The sequence below is a fragment of the Spermophilus citellus genome (assembly GCF_964194105.1).
Source record: "Spermophilus citellus genome assembly, contig: SCAFFOLD_114, whole genome shotgun sequence".
Lineage (NCBI taxonomy): Eukaryota > Metazoa > Chordata > Mammalia > Rodentia > Sciuridae > Spermophilus > Spermophilus citellus.
Window position 1 is genome coordinate 913,794 of NW_027672907.1, and position 19,846 is coordinate 933,639.

At 39.7% G+C, this 19,846-nt stretch overlaps 1 protein-coding gene across 1 annotated transcript in view; it reads left to right on the forward strand.

Moving 5' to 3' along the window:
• Positions 1–2,673: 2,673 nt before the first annotated feature.
• The window catches only part of LOC308640370 (protein O-mannosyl-transferase TMTC2-like), a gene marked incomplete at both ends in the record, with an annotated part of 182,484 nt that continues 165,311 nt past the window's right edge, over positions 2,674–19,846 (forward strand). Inside the window, 3 exons of the mRNA XM_081312304.1 lie at positions 2,674–2,687; positions 2,893–3,000; positions 14,108–14,229. Coding sequence (XP_081168430.1) covers positions 2,674–2,687; positions 2,893–3,000; positions 14,108–14,229 — 244 coding nt within the window. The remainder of the gene's footprint in view (positions 2,688–2,892; positions 3,001–14,107; positions 14,230–19,846) is intronic.

Genomic DNA, 19,846 nt, shown 5'->3' on the forward strand with positions numbered 1-19,846 from the left:
AAGAATCAGAGCTTCCTTCAATGTGTAATAGGAAGTCACTGATTCTTTTAAAATAGGATGATTGTAATTTTCAAAACTTTCTTTCTAATACCTGAAGTTAAGACTGGGGAGAAGGAGAAGTTGCAGGAATGGAATAAGGAGACCACTTAGAAGGTCACTATTGGTCTAAGAAAGCCATGAGGGTAGCTTGGACTAGGATCAAAGCAATGTGGATTGATATGTTTTGGAGATAAACATCCAGAGTTTAGATAAAAAGTGAAAGAAGAAGTGGGAGCTCATACTAATAATAGCTAATGTCTTATTGCACTTCCCAGGACTCTTCTGGTGCTTTTTCAGTAAAACTGCTCTAATCATAATAACAGTACCCATAAAGTAGGTGCTATTATTGTCATTGTCTTACGGATAATAAAACTGAGGAATAAAAAGATTAAGTGACTGATCAAAAGTCACACTAATAGTAGCAGAGTAAGGACTCAAACACAGGCATCTGATCCTGAGTATGCATTCTCTTTCTTCCTCCAGTGTCCTAGGATACAATATCAACGTATAAGACCAACACAAAGACACAAAGAACTTTGATGGACGGACTGATATGATTTAAAAACTTTTCAACAATGAGCAGAGATCATGGGGAAAAAGGATAAAAGATCAGTCATTGCCAAAGTGTGCCTGGTGGCATGCCTGTAATCCCAGCGTCTCCACGGTGAAGGCTGAGGCAGGAGGATTTCAAGTTCCAGGCCAGCCTCTACAATTTAGCCAGACTGTTTCAAAAATAAAAAGGACTGGGGGTGTGGCTCAGTGGAAAAGTGCTCCTGTGCTCAATCTCTAGTATCCCCCTAACAAAGTCAATTATTGTCTTTAATGATGTAATTCCTTTTAAATCTGTGTTTACATTTTTCCCAGGGCACAACATTTGCTTGTTGCAGATAATAAAAATTTATCATTTCATCTGTGTCTACAACAGGTTTTGCAGATTTTCTTGTAAAATCAGGAAAAGATGCAGCTTTGTTTGGCAGGCACCCAAACTCTTCAGGTCACTGCCAGATATCCAGGGGGTTCAATTTTTGGCAACACTTGTGGAGAGCTTGCTGGTTGGGTGCAGGTCTCTCAGTGCAGGCAAGTCAGCTTAAGTGGAAAACACACTTCTTTTCCAAGCCTTGTGGGTGCCATGCAGCAGGGGGCGCTGCAGTAGTGTTCATCATGGTCAAAGTGAGCCACTAGACCAGCAGGAAAAGGGACAGAAGCCGGAGGAGGTGTGGCAGACAGCCCGCAGTCCTCTTTGGGCCTGTAACTTTAGTACCCAGAGCTCGTTCTACCCAGGCCATTCTTCTACACCATATTTCATCATGTTGGATGCCTTCCATCCAGTACTGCATCGGGGCGGAAAGGAAAGGGCATTAGCGTTCCGCTTTGCTAGGTTCAAGGATAGCGCGGTACCGGGTTGCACTAGCGGCAAGCCTCTTCTGTGTTCTCAGGGTCAGCCTGGCAGTCCTGAAATCACCAAGGCACCCTACCCTTAATCGCTCTGGTGTATATGTATGCGATTCTTTTCTCTTTTTTTGAATTCTTTCTTTTTAAGCTCATTGAGGGGACATTTCTCTCCCAATACAATTCCCCTGACACTGGAGTCAGTGGTAGGCTAGGCTCAGAGCTGAAATCTGTCGCTCCCAAGATGAAATCTGTCGCTCCCAACTCTCCAATATGTTCTTTCTCCCCATTTCGGTTCACGCATCGGGTGCGTGTCTGAAAGATAGCGTGTATGTTTGTGGCAACCAAGGCTGCAGCACTGGCCAAACCTGTTCTTCCTCTCCGGGTCCCCAGAAGTCTGTCCAACTGACCACACTTTCGCCTGGCAGCGCTTGGCACACATAACGCAGGGTTTGGGATCAAGTTGGTGCTAGGCGCCGCCAGGCAGCAGCTGAGCGAGCGACCACCTCCTCCTGTCTCCTTTCTCCTCGAGCTCCCCCTCCCAGAGCGCGCTTCAGCTACTCCTTTGGGCAGTCTTCCAGCGCTCGTCCTCGTCCCCGGGGCTTTCCAGACAGAAATCGAAGGTGAAAGAAACAAGAGGAGGGTGGGAGGTGGGTAGGAGGGGCCTCCAGCTCTGCCACGGGTGGGAGGAGTCTCCAGCCAGTGGGGGGGGGAGGGTAGGTGGGAGGAGCTTTCGAGGAAGATCTGGGTGGGGAAAGGGGCTGGGCAAACCCGGGATGGAGGGTTGGCCACGCAGGCGCCGGGGGGCCGCGTTGAGAACCCTACGCGGGAGCTTCTGGAGTCCCCAGCCACCGCTTCTCACTTCACTGGAGAAGAGGCTGGGGCTGGGAGGGAGCTAATAAAGAGTGAATGTGCTGCAGCTGCTGTGGCGGCCGGAGTCAGTCCCAGCGACACCGGAGCAGTGCGCCCGGGAGGCGGCGAAGGGAGGCGGATCGCCTTGTCCCTCCCACCCGCCCCTCTTTCTCTTCCTCCAGCTGGTCCCAGAGCCCGGCTCGGTCCGGTCCCTCTGCCCCCATCCCGCACTCTTCCACCTCCTCCGAGTCCCACTCCTCACCTAGGGCGCCCCAAACTGCCATGGGTTAGGGTGGGGGCCGCAAGCCGCGCGAAGGACCAGCCCTGTGCATCCACGGGGGGGGGGGGGGGGGGGCGGAGCCCTAACGCCGCTCGCCGTTCGCGGGCGCCGGCATGGGGAGAGCTGTGTAAGCCCGCACCCGGGAGGAAGCAGGAGCTGCGGGAACAGGCGCGAGGAGGAGGCGAAGGAGAGGAGCCGTGGATTGGAAGGACCCGAGGGAGGGAGAGGCGGGAGGGTGGGGAAGCGAGGGAAAAAAAGTGAAGCTGGGAGGAGAAGGCGGCGGAAGGTGGGGATTGATGCTTCTGTTTTTTGTTGCCGCTGCTGCCCTCTAGTTGGGAGCCGAGCCGGAGGGAAGGCGGTGGAGAGATGATTGCAGAGTTGGTGAGCAGCGCTCTGGGGCTCGCCTTGTATCTCAACAAGGATTTCTGCTATGATGACAGGTAAGGGGGCGAGAGGAAGGGACGGTGGCTGCGTGGCCCTGGAGCCTCCAGCTTTAAGGTTGAAGGGCTTCTTGGAGGAACTGGTTCTGCACCTCAAGGTTTAGGCGACATGTAAACATTAACACCTAAAGCAAACACCCGGTACGCGAGCGCGCTGGGCGGGCTGAGGGAGTTTCCGCTCCTAGTTTGCAGCAGGTTCTCTCTCTCGCTTCTCGCCTGTTGGCAGACGCTTAAATTTCTTAGCGGAAATCCCGGCAATTTGGGAAACTGTTTAATGAACGTGTTAAAAAAACAAACGTCTTAGGTATTCCTTGGTGCAACAAAAGCCCATTAAGCATTTTTTAACATATGGGCTGGAAGGAAGCAGCCCCCCCCCCCCCGCGCCCTAATAGATCTTCCTTTACCATTTCCTTTTATTGATAGGAGACTTTTATTTTTCGAAGTTAAAACGCACGTTTGACAGTTGCCAAAATAGTGAAAAGAGAGATCGTACTCTGTTTCAACTTTTCTCTTTTGACGTGTGCGGTAGTTTGGGCGAAGATAATACTGCTGATTGTATCTCCCGCTCCCCAGCCTACTTCACCAATCGATTGGGCAGCACTTTATAAAAGCCTTGGCTTCCATTTCTGTTTGGGCGTTTTGCATTAGGCATTAGTGATTCTCTTCTGCTAATTGGGGAAGAAGACGCCCCTAGAGACTGAAGTTGTCTTCTGCATTTAGGTGGCTAATGAGACCCGAACTGTGTTGTCAAAGAAACTGCATTGATTCCTGGAAAATGTCACAGTTGTGCTGGTGTCTCTACCTATTTTTTAAACTTTGTTAGTGTTTAGAAGCTGATGAAAAGCTCCAAAAGCCATTAGGGAAAATTCCAATTTGTGCCTTTCCGGTGACTTAATCTGATTACAATTAAAACAGATGCATAATTAAAATATATTAGGGAGAACAGCACGCCTGGCTAAACTTATTAACCGTCCTGGGGTGTTTCATGCTCCATTGAAATTAAACCATCCAAAAAGTGAGCACAGATTTACTTTGACAGCTTTTCAGCAGCCTCTCTGGGCTATGGAAAGTGAATGGATCCCTAGGGTTAGGGTGAGGCAAAGAGTGAACTTAAGCAAAGTGGTTGATACTGAAGGGAGGTGAAGGCAGACTCTTCTCCTGGTGCTAATTAGCCATATTCTGTGTTCTTTGGTGCATCCAGTCTGCAGCTAAAAGCATGCTCATGGATGTGTGTTTTAAATCAGTAAGTCTTGGTTCACACGATGTCTGTTGTAAAGTTTGCTGATAATAGGTATGAGAATATCTGTCAAGTCCTTCATAATGCATTTTATGAAGTGTCTGTCAAAGGCCAATTGATAGGAAAGTACTAGTAAACATAAACTTTCCCTCAACTTTTAAACAATGTGCTGATTTTAGAAGTTACACCATAAGCTCTGACAAATGGTCATGTTTAAGAGTGAGGTAAACTGAGCTGGCTGTCTTTTGTCTAGTTTTGTGTGATGGTGCACCTGCTATTGGGCATTTGTGGAAAAAAGTCTTTGTTTCTAAAGATGGGCGACTTTTCCTTAAAACAAGCTAAGGGATGGGTCTGGCCAGTTGCTGGCTTAGTTGGGAAAAGTTTGAATAGAGAGCATTTAGACCAGTATTATAGAGTTTATATAATATAAATGATATATTATTATCTACAGTACTGTCATCATTGTAGAATACTGTGATAAACCAAGCATTCCTGTTGTATGCTCTTCTTGATTGCTGTCCAGTTCTTCAAAGAGTATATGTCAGGGGACACTGTTTTTTAAAATTTAAGGCAAAAACTAGATTAAATGTGCAGATACATTTTGTCTGTAATTTTAATCATAAGTCAAAAATGTTAGAACTTTGTAACTTTGGAAGAATGGTGTGTGATGATAAATTAGTTGTGCTTTGATGGTTGGCATTTGTTATAAGTTCTTCACATGCTGTATATAGGTCAAACTGAGTGTTAAAATTCCTGACTTCTTTTTTTCTAGCTACACAGATGAATTTAGTGTGATGATTTGCCCATATCATCTAATGGATAGCATGCTGAATATGATATATAGACATTATATACCGATATAATATTGAAGGCCTGAAATATGCATTATAATTTGCTATCATTTGAAAAGGATATTTTATGCAGAATTCTTAGCAGAACTACATGTGTAACCACATATTGCTAAAAACACGAAATCTTAAGATTAGCAAGCTTTATTTTTATGTATTCTAGGAATTTTGGGATACATATTAATGGAGTACTGAACTTATTTGTTGCATGCACAGCATGTTAAAGTGATTAATTGCCAAGGTTCACTGTAAATTGTGACTTTCCAAATATATTTTCTAAGTAATATAATTCTCTTGTATGTGAAAAAGGATAAGAGCTGGGGAGCCAAGTGGAAACTGACTTCAGGATGATGATAATGTGTTTATTTCCACTGCTCCATTTTAGACTGCAAGGATTCATGTTTAACATGTTGCTTAAATTGCCCTCTGTGGATTCTGCTGCCCCTCAGAAACTTTTGTGAAATACAGTTGTGTTGCTTGAAGTGAAGAGAGAAGTAATTCCCTAAGAGAGAGATGGCTCTTAAGTCTGACTTCCTTAACTAAATCAAGACTCTGCATTTTAGCCTGAAGAATCTGGCATATATTTTAAGAGGACTTCATGTTGCTAGAGCTTAAGCATTATTGCTGTGGTACTTCTCAAAGTTATCATTTAATTTAAATATAGTGATCAGGTTTACTTTATAAACTGTATATATAATTACTTTCCAATGTTTGATGTAGCGTGGTTGAAATTAAGTGGTAACATGAAACTTTCTTAAAGCAAAATCAATTTCCCTATGGTAAAATTTAATATTTTACAAGAGTTTCTGTGCTGAACTTAAGAATATGTCTATGATGTGTTGAAACAAACAGTAGAAGAGTAGCATTCACAGGATCTGATGAGAAAGCATATATGGTTTCAACTGTATTCTCCCTCCCCTTACTTTCAGTGTGGTAAAATGACTATATTGAATCTTAAATTGTGGTTAGAGTAAAATTGGAATTATAAATATTCAGTCTGCGCCAAATTTAAGTCATGTTGCATGTGACTCCTTGAAGGAAGCTCTCTCTTATTTTCTAGAGAAGCTTGGTGTTTAGTCAGTGGAAAAAACATACTGACCCCGAATTCTCTGTTCTTTCATATATTTGTTGACAATGATATGGCAGGATTTTCTCTTCTTCCTCTTTAAAAATACTGTTATGAGTTTCTCATGGAAATAACATGAGAGGAGTCAGAGTACTTCATAGCAAACAAAGGTAATCGGTAAGCATGTTGAAGTCTGATTTCATTTTCCACATGTTATCTCCTTGATGGAATGCCCTTTGATGTCATACAGACAAGTAAATAGAAATGTAGCTTCTGCATGTTTTTAATTTTCTCATGAGTAAAATAATTTATGAGTTTAAAAACAAAAAGAATCTGAAATTTTTAAAGTGGAAAATATATTTGTCACTTGCCTGAATATTTTTTCCTTACTGCTCATTTTGTGTTTGTGAAACCCAGCCAAGATCATTACTGTTACTTATGGGCCTCTTAGTTATTATTTTGTACACTAACTATGTGAACTTTGGAAAAAAAATTTCACAGTAGAAATTTCTATTCTGGAATTAATAGTATTCAAAATGCTTAATAGCACATCCCTGGTTTAGTTTTCATTTGGATATAAATTTGTTTTTTTATAGAAACATTAGATAAGATTTTATTCATAATGATTTTGCTTGACTATATGAAATGAAGGAATGGAAGATTTAAAGCCTATTAACAGATTTTTTACAGCTTTTTTTGTTTTGATACCGGATGTTGAACCCAACAGTGCTCAATCACTGAGCCATATCCCAAGCCCTTTTTATTTTTTATTTTGAGACAGGGTCTCACTATTTTCTTAGGACCTTGCTAAGTTATTAAGCCCTGGGATTATAGGGGTATGCCACCATGCCCAGCTAAAATTTTTTCCCCTAAAAATATTCAACTATTCCTTCTACTTGGTCTTTTAGTGTTATTGTTAGTTTGGGTTTTGACTAGGTAATAAGAATGCTTTGTCAAATGATCAACCACTCACTCTGTTATTCTCTTTAAAAAGTTCTCTTTAATAGATTTGTCTCAGGCCAATCTAGTATTATTATCTAAAAATTCATTATGTTTAAGCACTGAAGGCATGCCTGGCACTTAGTAAACACATATTTAGAAAGAATTACTGAAAAATAAGAGAGAAGTTTGCTTTGTATCAAAAGTTGTATCATCAGATAATTATTAGATGAAGCCAGAGAATATGGAAGTATTGTTTTATCCTTTAATTTTCTTCCCAGTTTATAATACACTGAAAAAACCAATGCAGTTGGAAGAATTTATAGTTTATGAACTATTTTATATGGTATTTTTTTCCCTAACTAAGTTTTGGTTGTTTGAACATATCTATTTGCAAATGGTTCATCTTGCACTTTTGAACAAGTGTAACAATTGCTGGTAAATTAGACGTAAAATGAGGTGACGTCTGTATGGATTGCTTTGCTTTACCTGCATTGAGCCCGTCACACGGTGTTTATCATAGCAAATGTTCCCAATACAAGCCCTGACTGGACAATTGCTTGTCAGCCATCTGTCTCTTAGTTTTTTTGTACACACACATGCATATGTGTAAACACACACACACACACACACACACATATACACAATCATTAATTTACATTGTTGGTGCTATGGGCTATTGTCTTGTCATCTGTACTTAGTTCTTCAGTGCTAATGTGCCCCTGTGGTAACACTGAATTCTCTGCTGCTATAATTCTGAACTAGCTACAACCTTTTGTATTACAGCATGAGTTAGGAGCACAGTTTGTCTTCCTAATCTCTTTGTTGATGCTTAACACACTAAAAGCACTTGTTTAAAATGCCGGTGATGGTGTGACTGTTTATCATAAGGCTAAGGGTGCATTACCTCTAAACCAGGCAGGCACCTTCACAGTATTAGGAAAGGACAAAGTTTGCCCTAAGGCACACTGAAAAATCTCTGGTTGACAAACATACATTATTATAACTTTAGTATCCTCATGCAAAGTGCTTTTAACATGCTGACATTCATCTTTTAAACTTTCTGGTTCTCTCTTGGGAGCTGGGTGTTATATCAACTTTGCATACTTATTTTAGTGGCTTTACAAAAGTGATAAATGTGTCAGTCTTGAAGGAAAGGACCAGCGATCTTTTTAAAGATATAAATACCTCAATGAATAGCTCTCCTTACTTAGGATATTAGTTATTAAAGAAAAAAGTGGAGTGATATATCATTAGAACTGCTTACCTTCAGTTTTTCATAGGATGAAAGAGGTATAATAATTTGGTTATGTACAGGTATAATTATGTGCAATGCTAGATGATTTCTTTGAAGACTTGATTTGTATGTGCTTTTGAGGAATAAACTTCTACATTCAGTAGATTGCTAATTATGAATACTACTCGATGGGCTGCTTTTATATGTGGTGAATGATACAGCAGTTCCTCACCCTTGGTATCAAGCATACTACCAAATGTTGTCCTGTCTTACCATGCTAGCAGGTAAAATGTTTGAATCTGGGACTTTTACGATAGACCTATAAAATATGCTGAGAGGTTGCCCTCTGATAGATAGACTTTCACTTAAGCTTATGTCTTTCTTTTGTTAAATTTTTTTTTAATATTTCTGGTTAATAGGACTTTATTTAATTTATTTTTATGTGATGCTGAGACTCAAACCCAGTGCCTTAAACATTCTAGGCAAGTACTCTGCCACTGAGCCACAACTTCAACCCTCTTTTGTTAACTTTTAATTTCATATTCATGTCCGTATTCATGGATATTCATATTTTAAACTTTTTTCTGGGACTCTGTTACCTTCTTTCTCAGAACATTGTGTTGTGGCTGTGACATATGGTGAAGGGTTAGCCTGGACTTATTTTTGTTCTGGTTCTGTTGATGCTTTATTCATAAGTGTGAGAGCTTTGCAATATCTCTCCCAAATGTAGCCTTCCTAGTTGTACAGGTCGCCTGTTTTCTTTGGATGTCTGCAGTGACTGAACTCTCCTGTTAATCAGATTTGCCTTAACTTGACATAGGGATTAAAGACTATATTTTTGGCTATATTTTCTAGGCCATGAATTCCAACAAGTTATGGCACTATAAAATTTCTTTTGATCACTCTGCCTTGTTTTTCTCCTTTCTGAGAGCTTAGCTTTTCAATCATATTTGTCAGTTTCCCTGGCATTCAAAGTTTCTAGAATAAAAGGTGTTATTCATTTCAGTCTTGGAGAAACTTTTCAGGATTATTTCTTTGTTTTATAACTATGACCTTTTTGCTTTACAGATAAATGGGAAGCAAATAAATTTATTATACAGCAGAATTTTGAGGAAGCAAGAGCATTGAACTGTTTATTTTCAAAATTGGATATTCAAGTTATTGTCATGTTTTTGGAGGAGTTTATTTTATTTAAGGACATTTCATAAGTACAGTTAATTTATCTATAAAAGTATATGTTATATCTATATCGAGATTGAGCCCAGGGGTGCTTTACTACCAGGTGCTGATGGACTCCCCTGAGTTGCTGAGGCTGGTCTTGAACTTGTGATCCTCCTGTCTCAGCCTTCCTAGTTGCTGGGATTATAGGCATGTGTGCCTGGCATACTCCTTTGAAGGTTATACACATGCCGCATTTGCTTAACACTAAACTACTTAGTGTTTGGCAGAGGAAATGCTGTTTGCTTATGATAACTTGACATAGACTTTTGTTTCTTGATTTCTTCACTGGTGCATTTTGTGATATCAGAATGAGTCAGGATATGAAGCGTGGCATTGAGTGTAGTTATAGTCAAGGTAACTGGCTAAATTACATGATTTGTCAAATGAAACACCCATTAGTGCCCTTGAAATTGCAGCTCTGTGCTAGGTGTTGTGGTCAAATAAAATGCTTTTGTCAGATCTCTTTGTTTTTTATTATTAACCTTCATTTCTGTGCAATTTATTATAATAAATTTATAATTATTGCTCAAAGCATCTAGTCAGAAAATGAGATGACTGTAGGCATACAGCCATGGTTTATTTAATTAGGAAATGCATATAAAAAGATTGCCATGGGTGCGGGGATGTGATGGAGATTTGAACTGAAAAAGTCACACGTTTTGATAATGAAAAGTGCTTTTTTTGGTAATTGTAATTCCAGAGATTATTGATTTCTTTAATAGTAGGTAAGTTTCGATAAGTTTGACTGTACTAGCCTATAAATTCTCACTTGGCATCCTTTTGGGGTATTTTAACTTCAAAGGATATGTTATGTACTGAGGAGTGGCCACTGGGGCGCAATATGGCTCTTGACATTTTGAACTGTGTTAAATGATGGACTGAAGTATTTCAAATAGCCACGTTTCAGCATTGGTTAAAAATCCAGTGGGAAGAATGGTGGTCCATATAACCCTGCATACTTGAGATTCTTTGGGTATTAATTTTGAATGCATTTCACAAGTTTATTTCTTACAAAACAAATTTGGGATAAATAAGACGAGTAAAATTTTTACAGTTGTGTCTTATGAAATTTTATTTTATTTTTCAATTGCTTTGGAGTATTCTGTGAAGAAGTGGAAAGGAGTCAAACCATGGTATCAGTTTTTTTTCATGGTATCAGTTTGGTTATTTGTTTATGTTAATAAGGATGTTGTTAGAGAGCATATTGTTATGGAGCTTCTGTTGTAAACCCAAGATTCTAAAACCAGTGTTTTAAGAGAGGCAGATAATGTGTTTGTGTATGAGGTTTATGTTTCAATTTAAAGCCCAAGAGAGTAAATTTAATGTTAAATTAGACAATTTATTCATTAACTCCATACCTTGTAGACCCTGGGTGATATTAAAAGTCTTTGGCACTCTTCACCAACAAATTCATATTCTCTTTCAATAGTGCTATTGAGAAAGAAAATTATGAAAGCAACAACAATGATATGGAGATCATTGTCTTTATATTTGTGTCAACTAAAAAGAAATAAAGACATTTGCTAATGCCATTGTAGATTTTTTTTGTGTATTCCCAGGGCTCGTCTCATGGGCCAGAAATGGCTGTTGTTACTAGAAATGATGGAAGGAAAGGTAAAGTAAGGGTGTGTTTACCATTTTAAGTAGCCTGATGTTGCAGATTATAGTGTAAAAATATGGTAATTCTAGTCAAATTTTGGGGGAGATATTTGATTTTGGTTTATTTTAAATTCAGGAAATCAGCTCAAATAGGCATTGGACTTTCATTTAGAAGCATGTCATTCTTATCTTGAAATTTTCTGTCTCCCAAAAAAGCAGCAGTGTTGGGTGTTTTCAGCTCAAATCACCCCTTTGTTCTGATGGCAAGCATTTCTTTGGGTGCTTAGCTGCATCATAAACCATGTCAGCTGTGGGGCAGCAGCCCTGAGCAAGATGAAGTTTGTAATCTTAAAGAGCACAGGGTCTGGTTGGGGGCTGGAGGAGGTAGAGACTGGAGTAAACAGGCATAGTTACTGTAAGATTCAGATATGGTTAAGATTCTAAGTGAGTACATAAGGAGGCCCTTGACCCAGCCTGGGAGGGAAGAAGGCACTTGTGAGAGATTATTCTTGAACTGACTCTTGAAGGATAAATAAGAATTAGTTTAATATGGATGAAGAAGGAGGAGGAGTGTTTGGGAAACAATGTGTAGAAAGAGAAAGGCTTGGTGTCTCAGAGTAGGGCACAAAGCTAAAGGAGGGCACGGGGAGAAGGGGAAAAGGGAAGAGATGAATTGGCAGGTTGGCAGAATCCATATCACCAAGGGGAGCCTGCGTTTCATGATAACATTTGGAGACCTGTTTGCAGTAGGGTGAAATTCAAAGCAGAGCTGGGTATGGTGACACATGCCTATAATCCCAGTGACTCTGGAGGCTGAGGCAGGAGGATTGCAAGTTCAAGGTCAGGTAGAGCAACTTAGCCTCTCTCGAAGTTTAAAATAAAAAAATAAAAAGTTTTAGGTATGTGGCTCAGAGGTTAAGTGCCTCTGGGTTCAATCTCTGCTATGAAATAAATAAATAAAAGGGCTAAGGACGTTGAGTGCTCCTGAGTTTGATCCCTAGTAATGACCAAAAAAAAAAAAAAAAAGAAGGGAGAAAGTAATTCATTAAAAAGCTATGTAGTATTATATAGGCTAAATAGGATTATATTGGAAGATTTCTATTTCCATTGGTGATGAGGATTAAAATAAAGTAGAGCTAAAATGATATTTGAATCTATTAGAAGTGGAAAGTTAACTTCACTGGTAATTAACTAAATGCTGTGGGTCAAGGAGACAGAAGAGTTAAAAGACTATATCAGATTTCTGTCTAGGGAAAGTAGTGAAAAGGAAACACACAGGTGATCACATTTTGGTGAAGGGAGATGGAAAGACATGCTTCCTTTCCCTAATGAAAAGGAGCGATGAGATGTGCCATCATCTGTACTCACAGCGGGATGTGGTGTGGAGGCTCTGGAGTTTATATTTCTACTTGGAATTGTTTTTGAGACTTTGTCATCCACATCTTTATTTTTGCTAACCTATTATTTTGATAAGAAGGAATCTAGTTCATTCATGTTGCTGTGATAAAATACCTTGTACCAGGTATTTTAAGCAACAGCTATTTTTTTCCCCCTCATAGTTCTGTAGGCTGGGAAGTCCCAGATCAAGGAACTAGCTGATTCAGAATCAGTGAAGGCCTTCATCCTGAACCATAGATGGCTATCTTCTCCTGTACTCTTGTGTAGCAGAAGAGGCAGGGCAGTCTCTGGGGCCTCTCATAAAGGCATTCATGAGGTCTCATTCATGACGGCAGCCCTTGTGATCTCAGCACCTCTTACAGGGCCTCACTCCGACGATCACTTTGGACATTAAGATATAAAATGTGAATTTTGGGGGAACACAAACATTCAGTCTTTAAAATGTATTTTTCTTTTTTTTAATTAGTGCATTATAATTATTAATCAACAGTGGAATTCATTATTCATTGTTACATTGCTACATATTTGTATGTGCACACGGTATGACAATATAATTTGGTCATACCGTGTGCACATACAATATAATATAGTTTTGTTTTCCAACAAACTTTCATTCAATAACAGTGATATAAGCCCAATCCAGGGAAGTTGGAACCTTTTGCTTGTCTGAACAGACCTCTAATGCACGCATGTGGATTTCACTTCTTTCATCTCTTGGTCAGGACGCCATGGTCATTGGGGCCAGTGACAACCTAGAGTTTCATCTCTAATTCTCTCAGAAATGTTCTGGAAAGGATTTTAATTATCCTGATTTAGGCCATCATCCATGAAACAGTCACTACCAGGGGGATGGGAGTGGGGTACTTTGCCTGAGTTTGGGCCATGGGTCTGTACCTTTAGTCTATGTTAAGAGTGGAAAATTGGGACAGGACCTTCTTGGAAGGCCCTTAGAAGGGAAAGAAGAGTGTAGATGCCCATGAAACCTATATGGTTCATTTCCATTCTGTTCTCATTACTCTTGACAATTTTAGTAGTACTTTTGGTGCCCACTGGGACACAAATGTGATCTTAGGAATAGCCTTATTCTGCTGTGAGATACTTACCCATGAGGTAGAATATTCATATGAATACATGTGTGTCTGAGTTTTGGATTACTATCTAGATTGGAGGTGGGTACCTTTTGAGCCAAGTCCACTCTGTTTAAAAAACATCCACACCCATTCATTTGTTTATGGATTGTCAGCTTTCTCTCTGTAGTGGCAGTGTTCAGTAGTTGCGACAGCGACCCTGGGGCTTGCAAAAGCTTAAAATATTTACTGTATGGCCTTTAACTGGAAAAGTTTGCCAAGCTCTGATCTAACTGGAGACACATAGTTTTAAAACTCTTCTGGCAAACTTACTGATCCCTGACAGCACATCTGGACACTCTTTGGGGTTCCTTGACTGCAGCTGAGAAATATAGGTCTGTGATATAATTGTTCAGAGCCAAAGCTCAAGGTCAGACTTATAGATGTAAAATTTTACTGACTTCCCTTTCTCTCACTCTGTGGTGATATTTGTAGAACTTGGCAGACGTGCTGCCTGAGAGACCAGCCCAGCATTAGTGACTGGATAGCCTGGACCCCATGCTACCTTGATCCTTACAGGTTTTGTCCCAGCGAATCCTTTGATCCTGAGCCTGCTGGTGAGCAGTGGTTTTCATGTAACAGTAAGGCTTTGTGTACTGGTCCCTGCAGTCCTTGTCAGTGGTCCTGGCAGTCATGTTTGGCCCGCCGGAAGTGCCTGCTGTTGCCTCTAGAGTGACTGCCTCCAGGATGCTTGTGTGGCTGTTTGTTAACCTGGCCTCCTCCTGCCTCTGTAGCTGCAAGCCTGTGTTTCTAAGAAGTTGTTTCCCAGCTGTCTGCAGCTTTGTTACATTGTTTCAGGCTGTGTTTCAATGTGCTCTCCAAGTGTTTTGCTTGACCTCCCCGTGGGTATCTGCCTTGCTTTAGTTCTGTGCTAAGCAGCTGTTTGGTATTCTTCTGGTATCCATTTTCTCATGTGGTCTGCCCACTGGTCCTGATTTTCTGTGATTGAGGTTTTGACACCTGCAAAGTGATTCTGCGTCATTGCTTGGTTGTTGACAGCTTCATCTCCACTTTTTTGTTGTTGTTGTTGTTCTTTGGGCTACCCAGGAGGCACCCTTGGGGGGAAAAATGTCAGTAATGCATTGCTGTCATAGGAGGTTTTTCCCTATTCACAATGGAAAAGACTGTATGCTTTTCCTTTGATCCAGATTGGCATCTTCCTTTGATCCAGATTGCCATCTTTGGTCCTCTTTGAGAGTGCCCATGTATCAAAAGGTTGCAGTTTGGATGTAGTTGTCCTCAGGTAGAAATAGCAGTTTCAGGATGAGGGTTGCCTATTGCAGAATTATATCTGATTTTTGTGTTTCAGGAATGCTGTTGACTTATGTCACTAGAAATGGAAGTTTTGCAAAATAGTAGCATCTGGCCTTTCAAAATCTGTAGCTTAAATGTTGGTTTGCAGATTTACAATAATAGATTAATCCGTACTAAGTGGAACATGCTGCCTTAGATATGATGTGCAATGGAAAAATGGCTAACTTTGTGTATATCTGAAATGAAATTAGAAGACCCAAGAAGTAAATGAAATACATTTTAGCCAATGCTACCTGTCTGCTTAAAAATAGTACCCAAAAAATCTTTAATTTGATTTTTAATAAGAACCTATTAAAGTTGTAATTCATAAGGCATTTAGTAAACCATTTCTGTAAAAGCACAGGTTTAAGTGGAGAGGTTTTAACGTGGAGTAGCAAATTTAATTTTAAAAAGATTAAGCTAGAGGAGACCTATTAAATCCAACATGTATTATAATACATGGTTAAAGGGTTTCATAATATTCTGAGTTTGGGGAAAGTTCAATCCTAACATTAAATTTCATGAATAAATATATAATATTCATGCCTGTATTTGTTTTGTGGCATCAGGGACTGAACCCAGAGGTGCTTTACCACTGATCCATATCCCCACCCCTTTGATCTTTATTTTTTGAGTCAGGGACTTGCTAAGTTGCTGAGGCTGGGGATGAACTTGATTGGGAAGTTTGTGATCCTCTTGTCTCATTTGTGCCTTTATGTGTAATTCTGTACTTGCAACAAGCTGACGAAGAAACAATCAATTGTTAAATAGCACAGAGGCACAAATTTATTGGTCATAATTCTGTAAGTTTTTTTTTCCCCACCACTTTGCAAGTGGTGAATCGCTCATGTTACTAGGAACCAAAATTATGGTGATATGTGAACATATCCAGGAAGCACTTATAATATGTAAGGCTTGGAGGTACTTTGATAGCAGTAAAATACTTTATGGGAGTAATAAGAAAATGTGAACTGTTAAAATCATATCCATAAAATCAGTGTTTATGTTGAAGTCACATTTGAGGTTTATAGGTTGTGCTTGGTGCTCTTTGTGCTGTGTGATCAGTAGAGACACAGTTCCCCTCTGGCAGGTGTTTGTGTCTGAACCCAGATATGATATTGGCTGTGCTCTTTAATCACAGTGACCATTTTGAACTGTCATCAAGGAAAACATGACTTCTGGCGTAGATGTTCTGTGTTCTCCTTTTAAGGTTCAAAATGCATTACAGTCTCTCTCTTCGTTCTCCTCTTTAGATCTGGCTGTCATAATTTATCTCTTTTGCTTAGTCCAGAGTGATTGCTACAAATAGGCATAGGTGTGGGTTGCTGCTTCTTTGAGAGTGGTGCTTTTCCTTCTATGCAGCCCAGTACTTCAACTCTAGTCATCTCCGGTTTACTTTTCATATACCTAAATCAAGATATGAATGAATTACAGCTCTTATGAGCATGCTAAATGAAGAATCATTAAAAGAACAATATTTTTAAAGTTCTATATTTTAATTCTGTAGGGGATAAGACATTGAGAAAACAGGCTCCCCCCCTTTTTTTTAAGAAAAGATAAATCATGTATGGTGTATCATTGACTAATAAATGGATGTCCTTGGGTTTATTTGGTGATCTCTCACTTTCTGGCACTATTCTGGGGGCTCTTTATGACTCATCTGAACTTGGTTTGCACATCTGTGAAGAAGATAGTCATTTCTGATCTTTTGTGGATGGTATGCATGGAATCCAGTTCAACTTTATATATTTTGATTTCCCATCTAATCTGTCAGGCACTGTTAGAGGAATGTCATGCAAATGATAAATCTTATGGTCTCTGATCTGGGTGATCTCATAAATCTGCTGGATGAACATCATGTATTTTGTTTTGCTACATGAATGAACATGTAAGAGGTAAAATACCGCAGAGGGCTGAAAGAAGGAACAATTGCCTTCAGAGGGATTAGAAAAGGACTCCCGGAGGAAATGTCAGGTTGTTGGAGTGGTAAAAAGCTCAAAGCTGTGATTTCAGAGTTTTACATGTGTCTACAGCATGGACAATGGAAGAAGAAAAGAAAACTGCCTAGGAGATGAGCCTTGGCCTAGAAGACAGTGAGGGCAGGAAGACTTGACTTTGTGGCTTACTCTTGAACTTGTTATTGAAGCTTCCAACACAATAGTGTAAAGGTGGAAATAAGGACCAAGTGGATGGTGTTTTGCCTCCTAGCCTGAGATCTTTCAGGATCATGAACTCTTTTGAGAATACATATGCTCTGATTTTCAGTTTTGTGGGGAGAGTGTATTACACAGGCATTGGAGAAATTTTAGAGATTAGTAAAGCTCTATGGAAATGTATTATGTATTATGAAAAATTATATAAAAATATTTAGGCACAAAGTGCATTATTGTATCTTTATAGAAATTTTTGCAAAATATCATATTCATTTCTTTACATATTTTATTTTAGTCCATACCCCTCAACCCAATAAGGCAATTAATGCTGTTATTCTTTTGTGAATAAGAAAACAAGTTCTATGAGACTAAGTAACTTAAAGTCATTGGGCCATTAAATGATGCATCAGATTGGAACCATATCTCTGGAGGTCAGGCTGCTTTTCTTTCTCCATTAAAGCCCTGGGATGGAGTAGTGTTTAGATCTGAGTGAATGCTGTCTTTTCCTTCCACAACTAATTGTGTAAACTTGTACATTTACTCAAGAAAGTATTTACTTTCTTGAAATAAGTCTAGTTTTCCATTACCAACTTGATTTTATAGGGCACACAAATGAATCTGAGTGAATTTTTTATTTCAAAGCACCTGTTTTGTCATGGGTCCTTTTGACCATTTGTTGAAATCAATGGGTTTCTTTCCTAGAGTAATATTTTAAATGCATTTAAAAATAGAATTATCAGAATACTATGTGTTAATATATCCATCCTTACTAAGCCATTTAACAACAAAACCAGGTATAGGCCCATTAGCTGCTGTAACATCAAGGTTGTCATGAGCATAAATGATTTTGAGAAATTTGTAGCAACTGTATTGATAGAAAAGAATCTGTTTCTTACTGGTGACAGAACAGCACCATGATTTGTTGCCTTCATTCATAATTGAAGGCAATGCCAAGTTTTGTTAGAGACTAGTGAAAATAAAACATACCTTTTTTATTTTCCCATCGAAGTTCATGAACTCCTTGACTTCTCCCTGTGTATCTCCAGGATGAGAACTTCTAGTAGGACAGGAAGATGTTTACTAAGATCCTATGAAGAAGCAGCACAGAAAATTAAGGTATAAATGTAAATTTTTTGGGCTATAACCTCAATCCATTATATAAGCTATGGTCCGTAATTTGAGGTTTGAGAAGAGTGTGGGAACCTCAGAGACTACCCTCAACTTTCTTTGATACCCCAAAGCTTACAATTATCTGATATAAGATTAACTAAAAGCATTTTGTTTTAGGTTTTGGTAAATATACTAGTTCAAGGGTCTTAGCCTGAGTTTCCCAAGGCAAAAAATTTGATTTCTAGCTTGAATTTTGACTATTGGGGAATGGCATTATGGAAAAGAATAAGAAGAAGAAACAAAGTTCAAGCAACAATTTCAAAGCTGGGCCTTGGTTTGAATGGGAGAATGGGTGTACTTAATGGGATCTATGGAGAAAATGCTGGAAACCACTGATTAGGATAATTTCTAATGCTTTTAACTCTTGATTTTTTTTCACCTAAATATCTTAGCTATTATAACATGTTGAAATAAGTCTAGTTTTCCATGGATCTTGATGAAAGAATAGGAAAAAAAATGAAAACAAATGGAAAATGTGAAAAGTAACTCAGGATTGATTGACAGTAAATGCAGAGAATGCTTTAGGAAGGAAATGAAATGTCGTCTCCGGAAGATGGAAGTGTTTAAATTTTTCTTCCACTTTAGAGCTAGAATCACTGTGAGTGGTAGTGTTTCAGAATCAGAGAAGTAAAAAGGGAAATTGCATGATTATCATTTGTGATTGTTACAGGAAGTGATCACATTTTACCAAAGGCTCTCGCCAAAAGGAAGTCTCCCCTGGAAGGGGAGCCCTATCTCTCCTTCTTCTTTATTCTCAGGGAGTACCTCTATTTTTTCCCCTTCCTCTCTTCACTTTCTCCTTTCCTGTCCTTCTTGTTCTGCTGTCTTCTTCCTGTCCCTGTTTCCTCTCTGTGCCCTCCTCCCTTCCCCACCCTCTACTTATAGCTAGCTGATGCTGAAGTTGGGCTCCAGAAGAGGTACCTCTCTGATTTGATGGCATTGTGCTTTTTGTACATTGTCTATTTGAGCTCTGGAAAGAGGAGAGGCCTATAAATCATGGTAGGTGGTCTGGGAGTCTTGATAAGAGAGAGAGGGGGTAGAGGGAGGGGGAGGGAGGGAAGGAGGGAGGGAGGGAAGGAGGGAGGGAGGGAATACCTGAGGTAAGACTTGAGAGGCATATGGCAGTCTTAAAGAGATGCTGGAGTTGATTGGCTTCTTGGGAGGACTAAGGGTGACTCATACATTCACAGAGTTGTAGAATGATGATGGCTGAGGATGAGCTCTGGAGATTGGCCAGCGGTGGAAACACCACATGTAGGCAGAAATCAGTTTGTGTGGCCTCTTGGGGGTAGCTGAGGACCCAACTGAAGGCTATGGGGAGGCTTTGAAAGAGAAGAGATATGAGACTTGCATTTGAAGAGAGAGTCCTCTGACAGAAGTAGGATGGACAGATTGGGGAGGAGGATCCCATATGAGGGAAGGAGGGAGAACAAGTAAGACACCAAGTCAGGAAAAAAATGTGAGGGCTGTATCTAAAGCTCAGGAGAGAAGAGAAGGAGGCAAATTCAAGGAAGTAAAGAGATTACAGATTTTGGTGACTGGACATAAGAATTAGTAA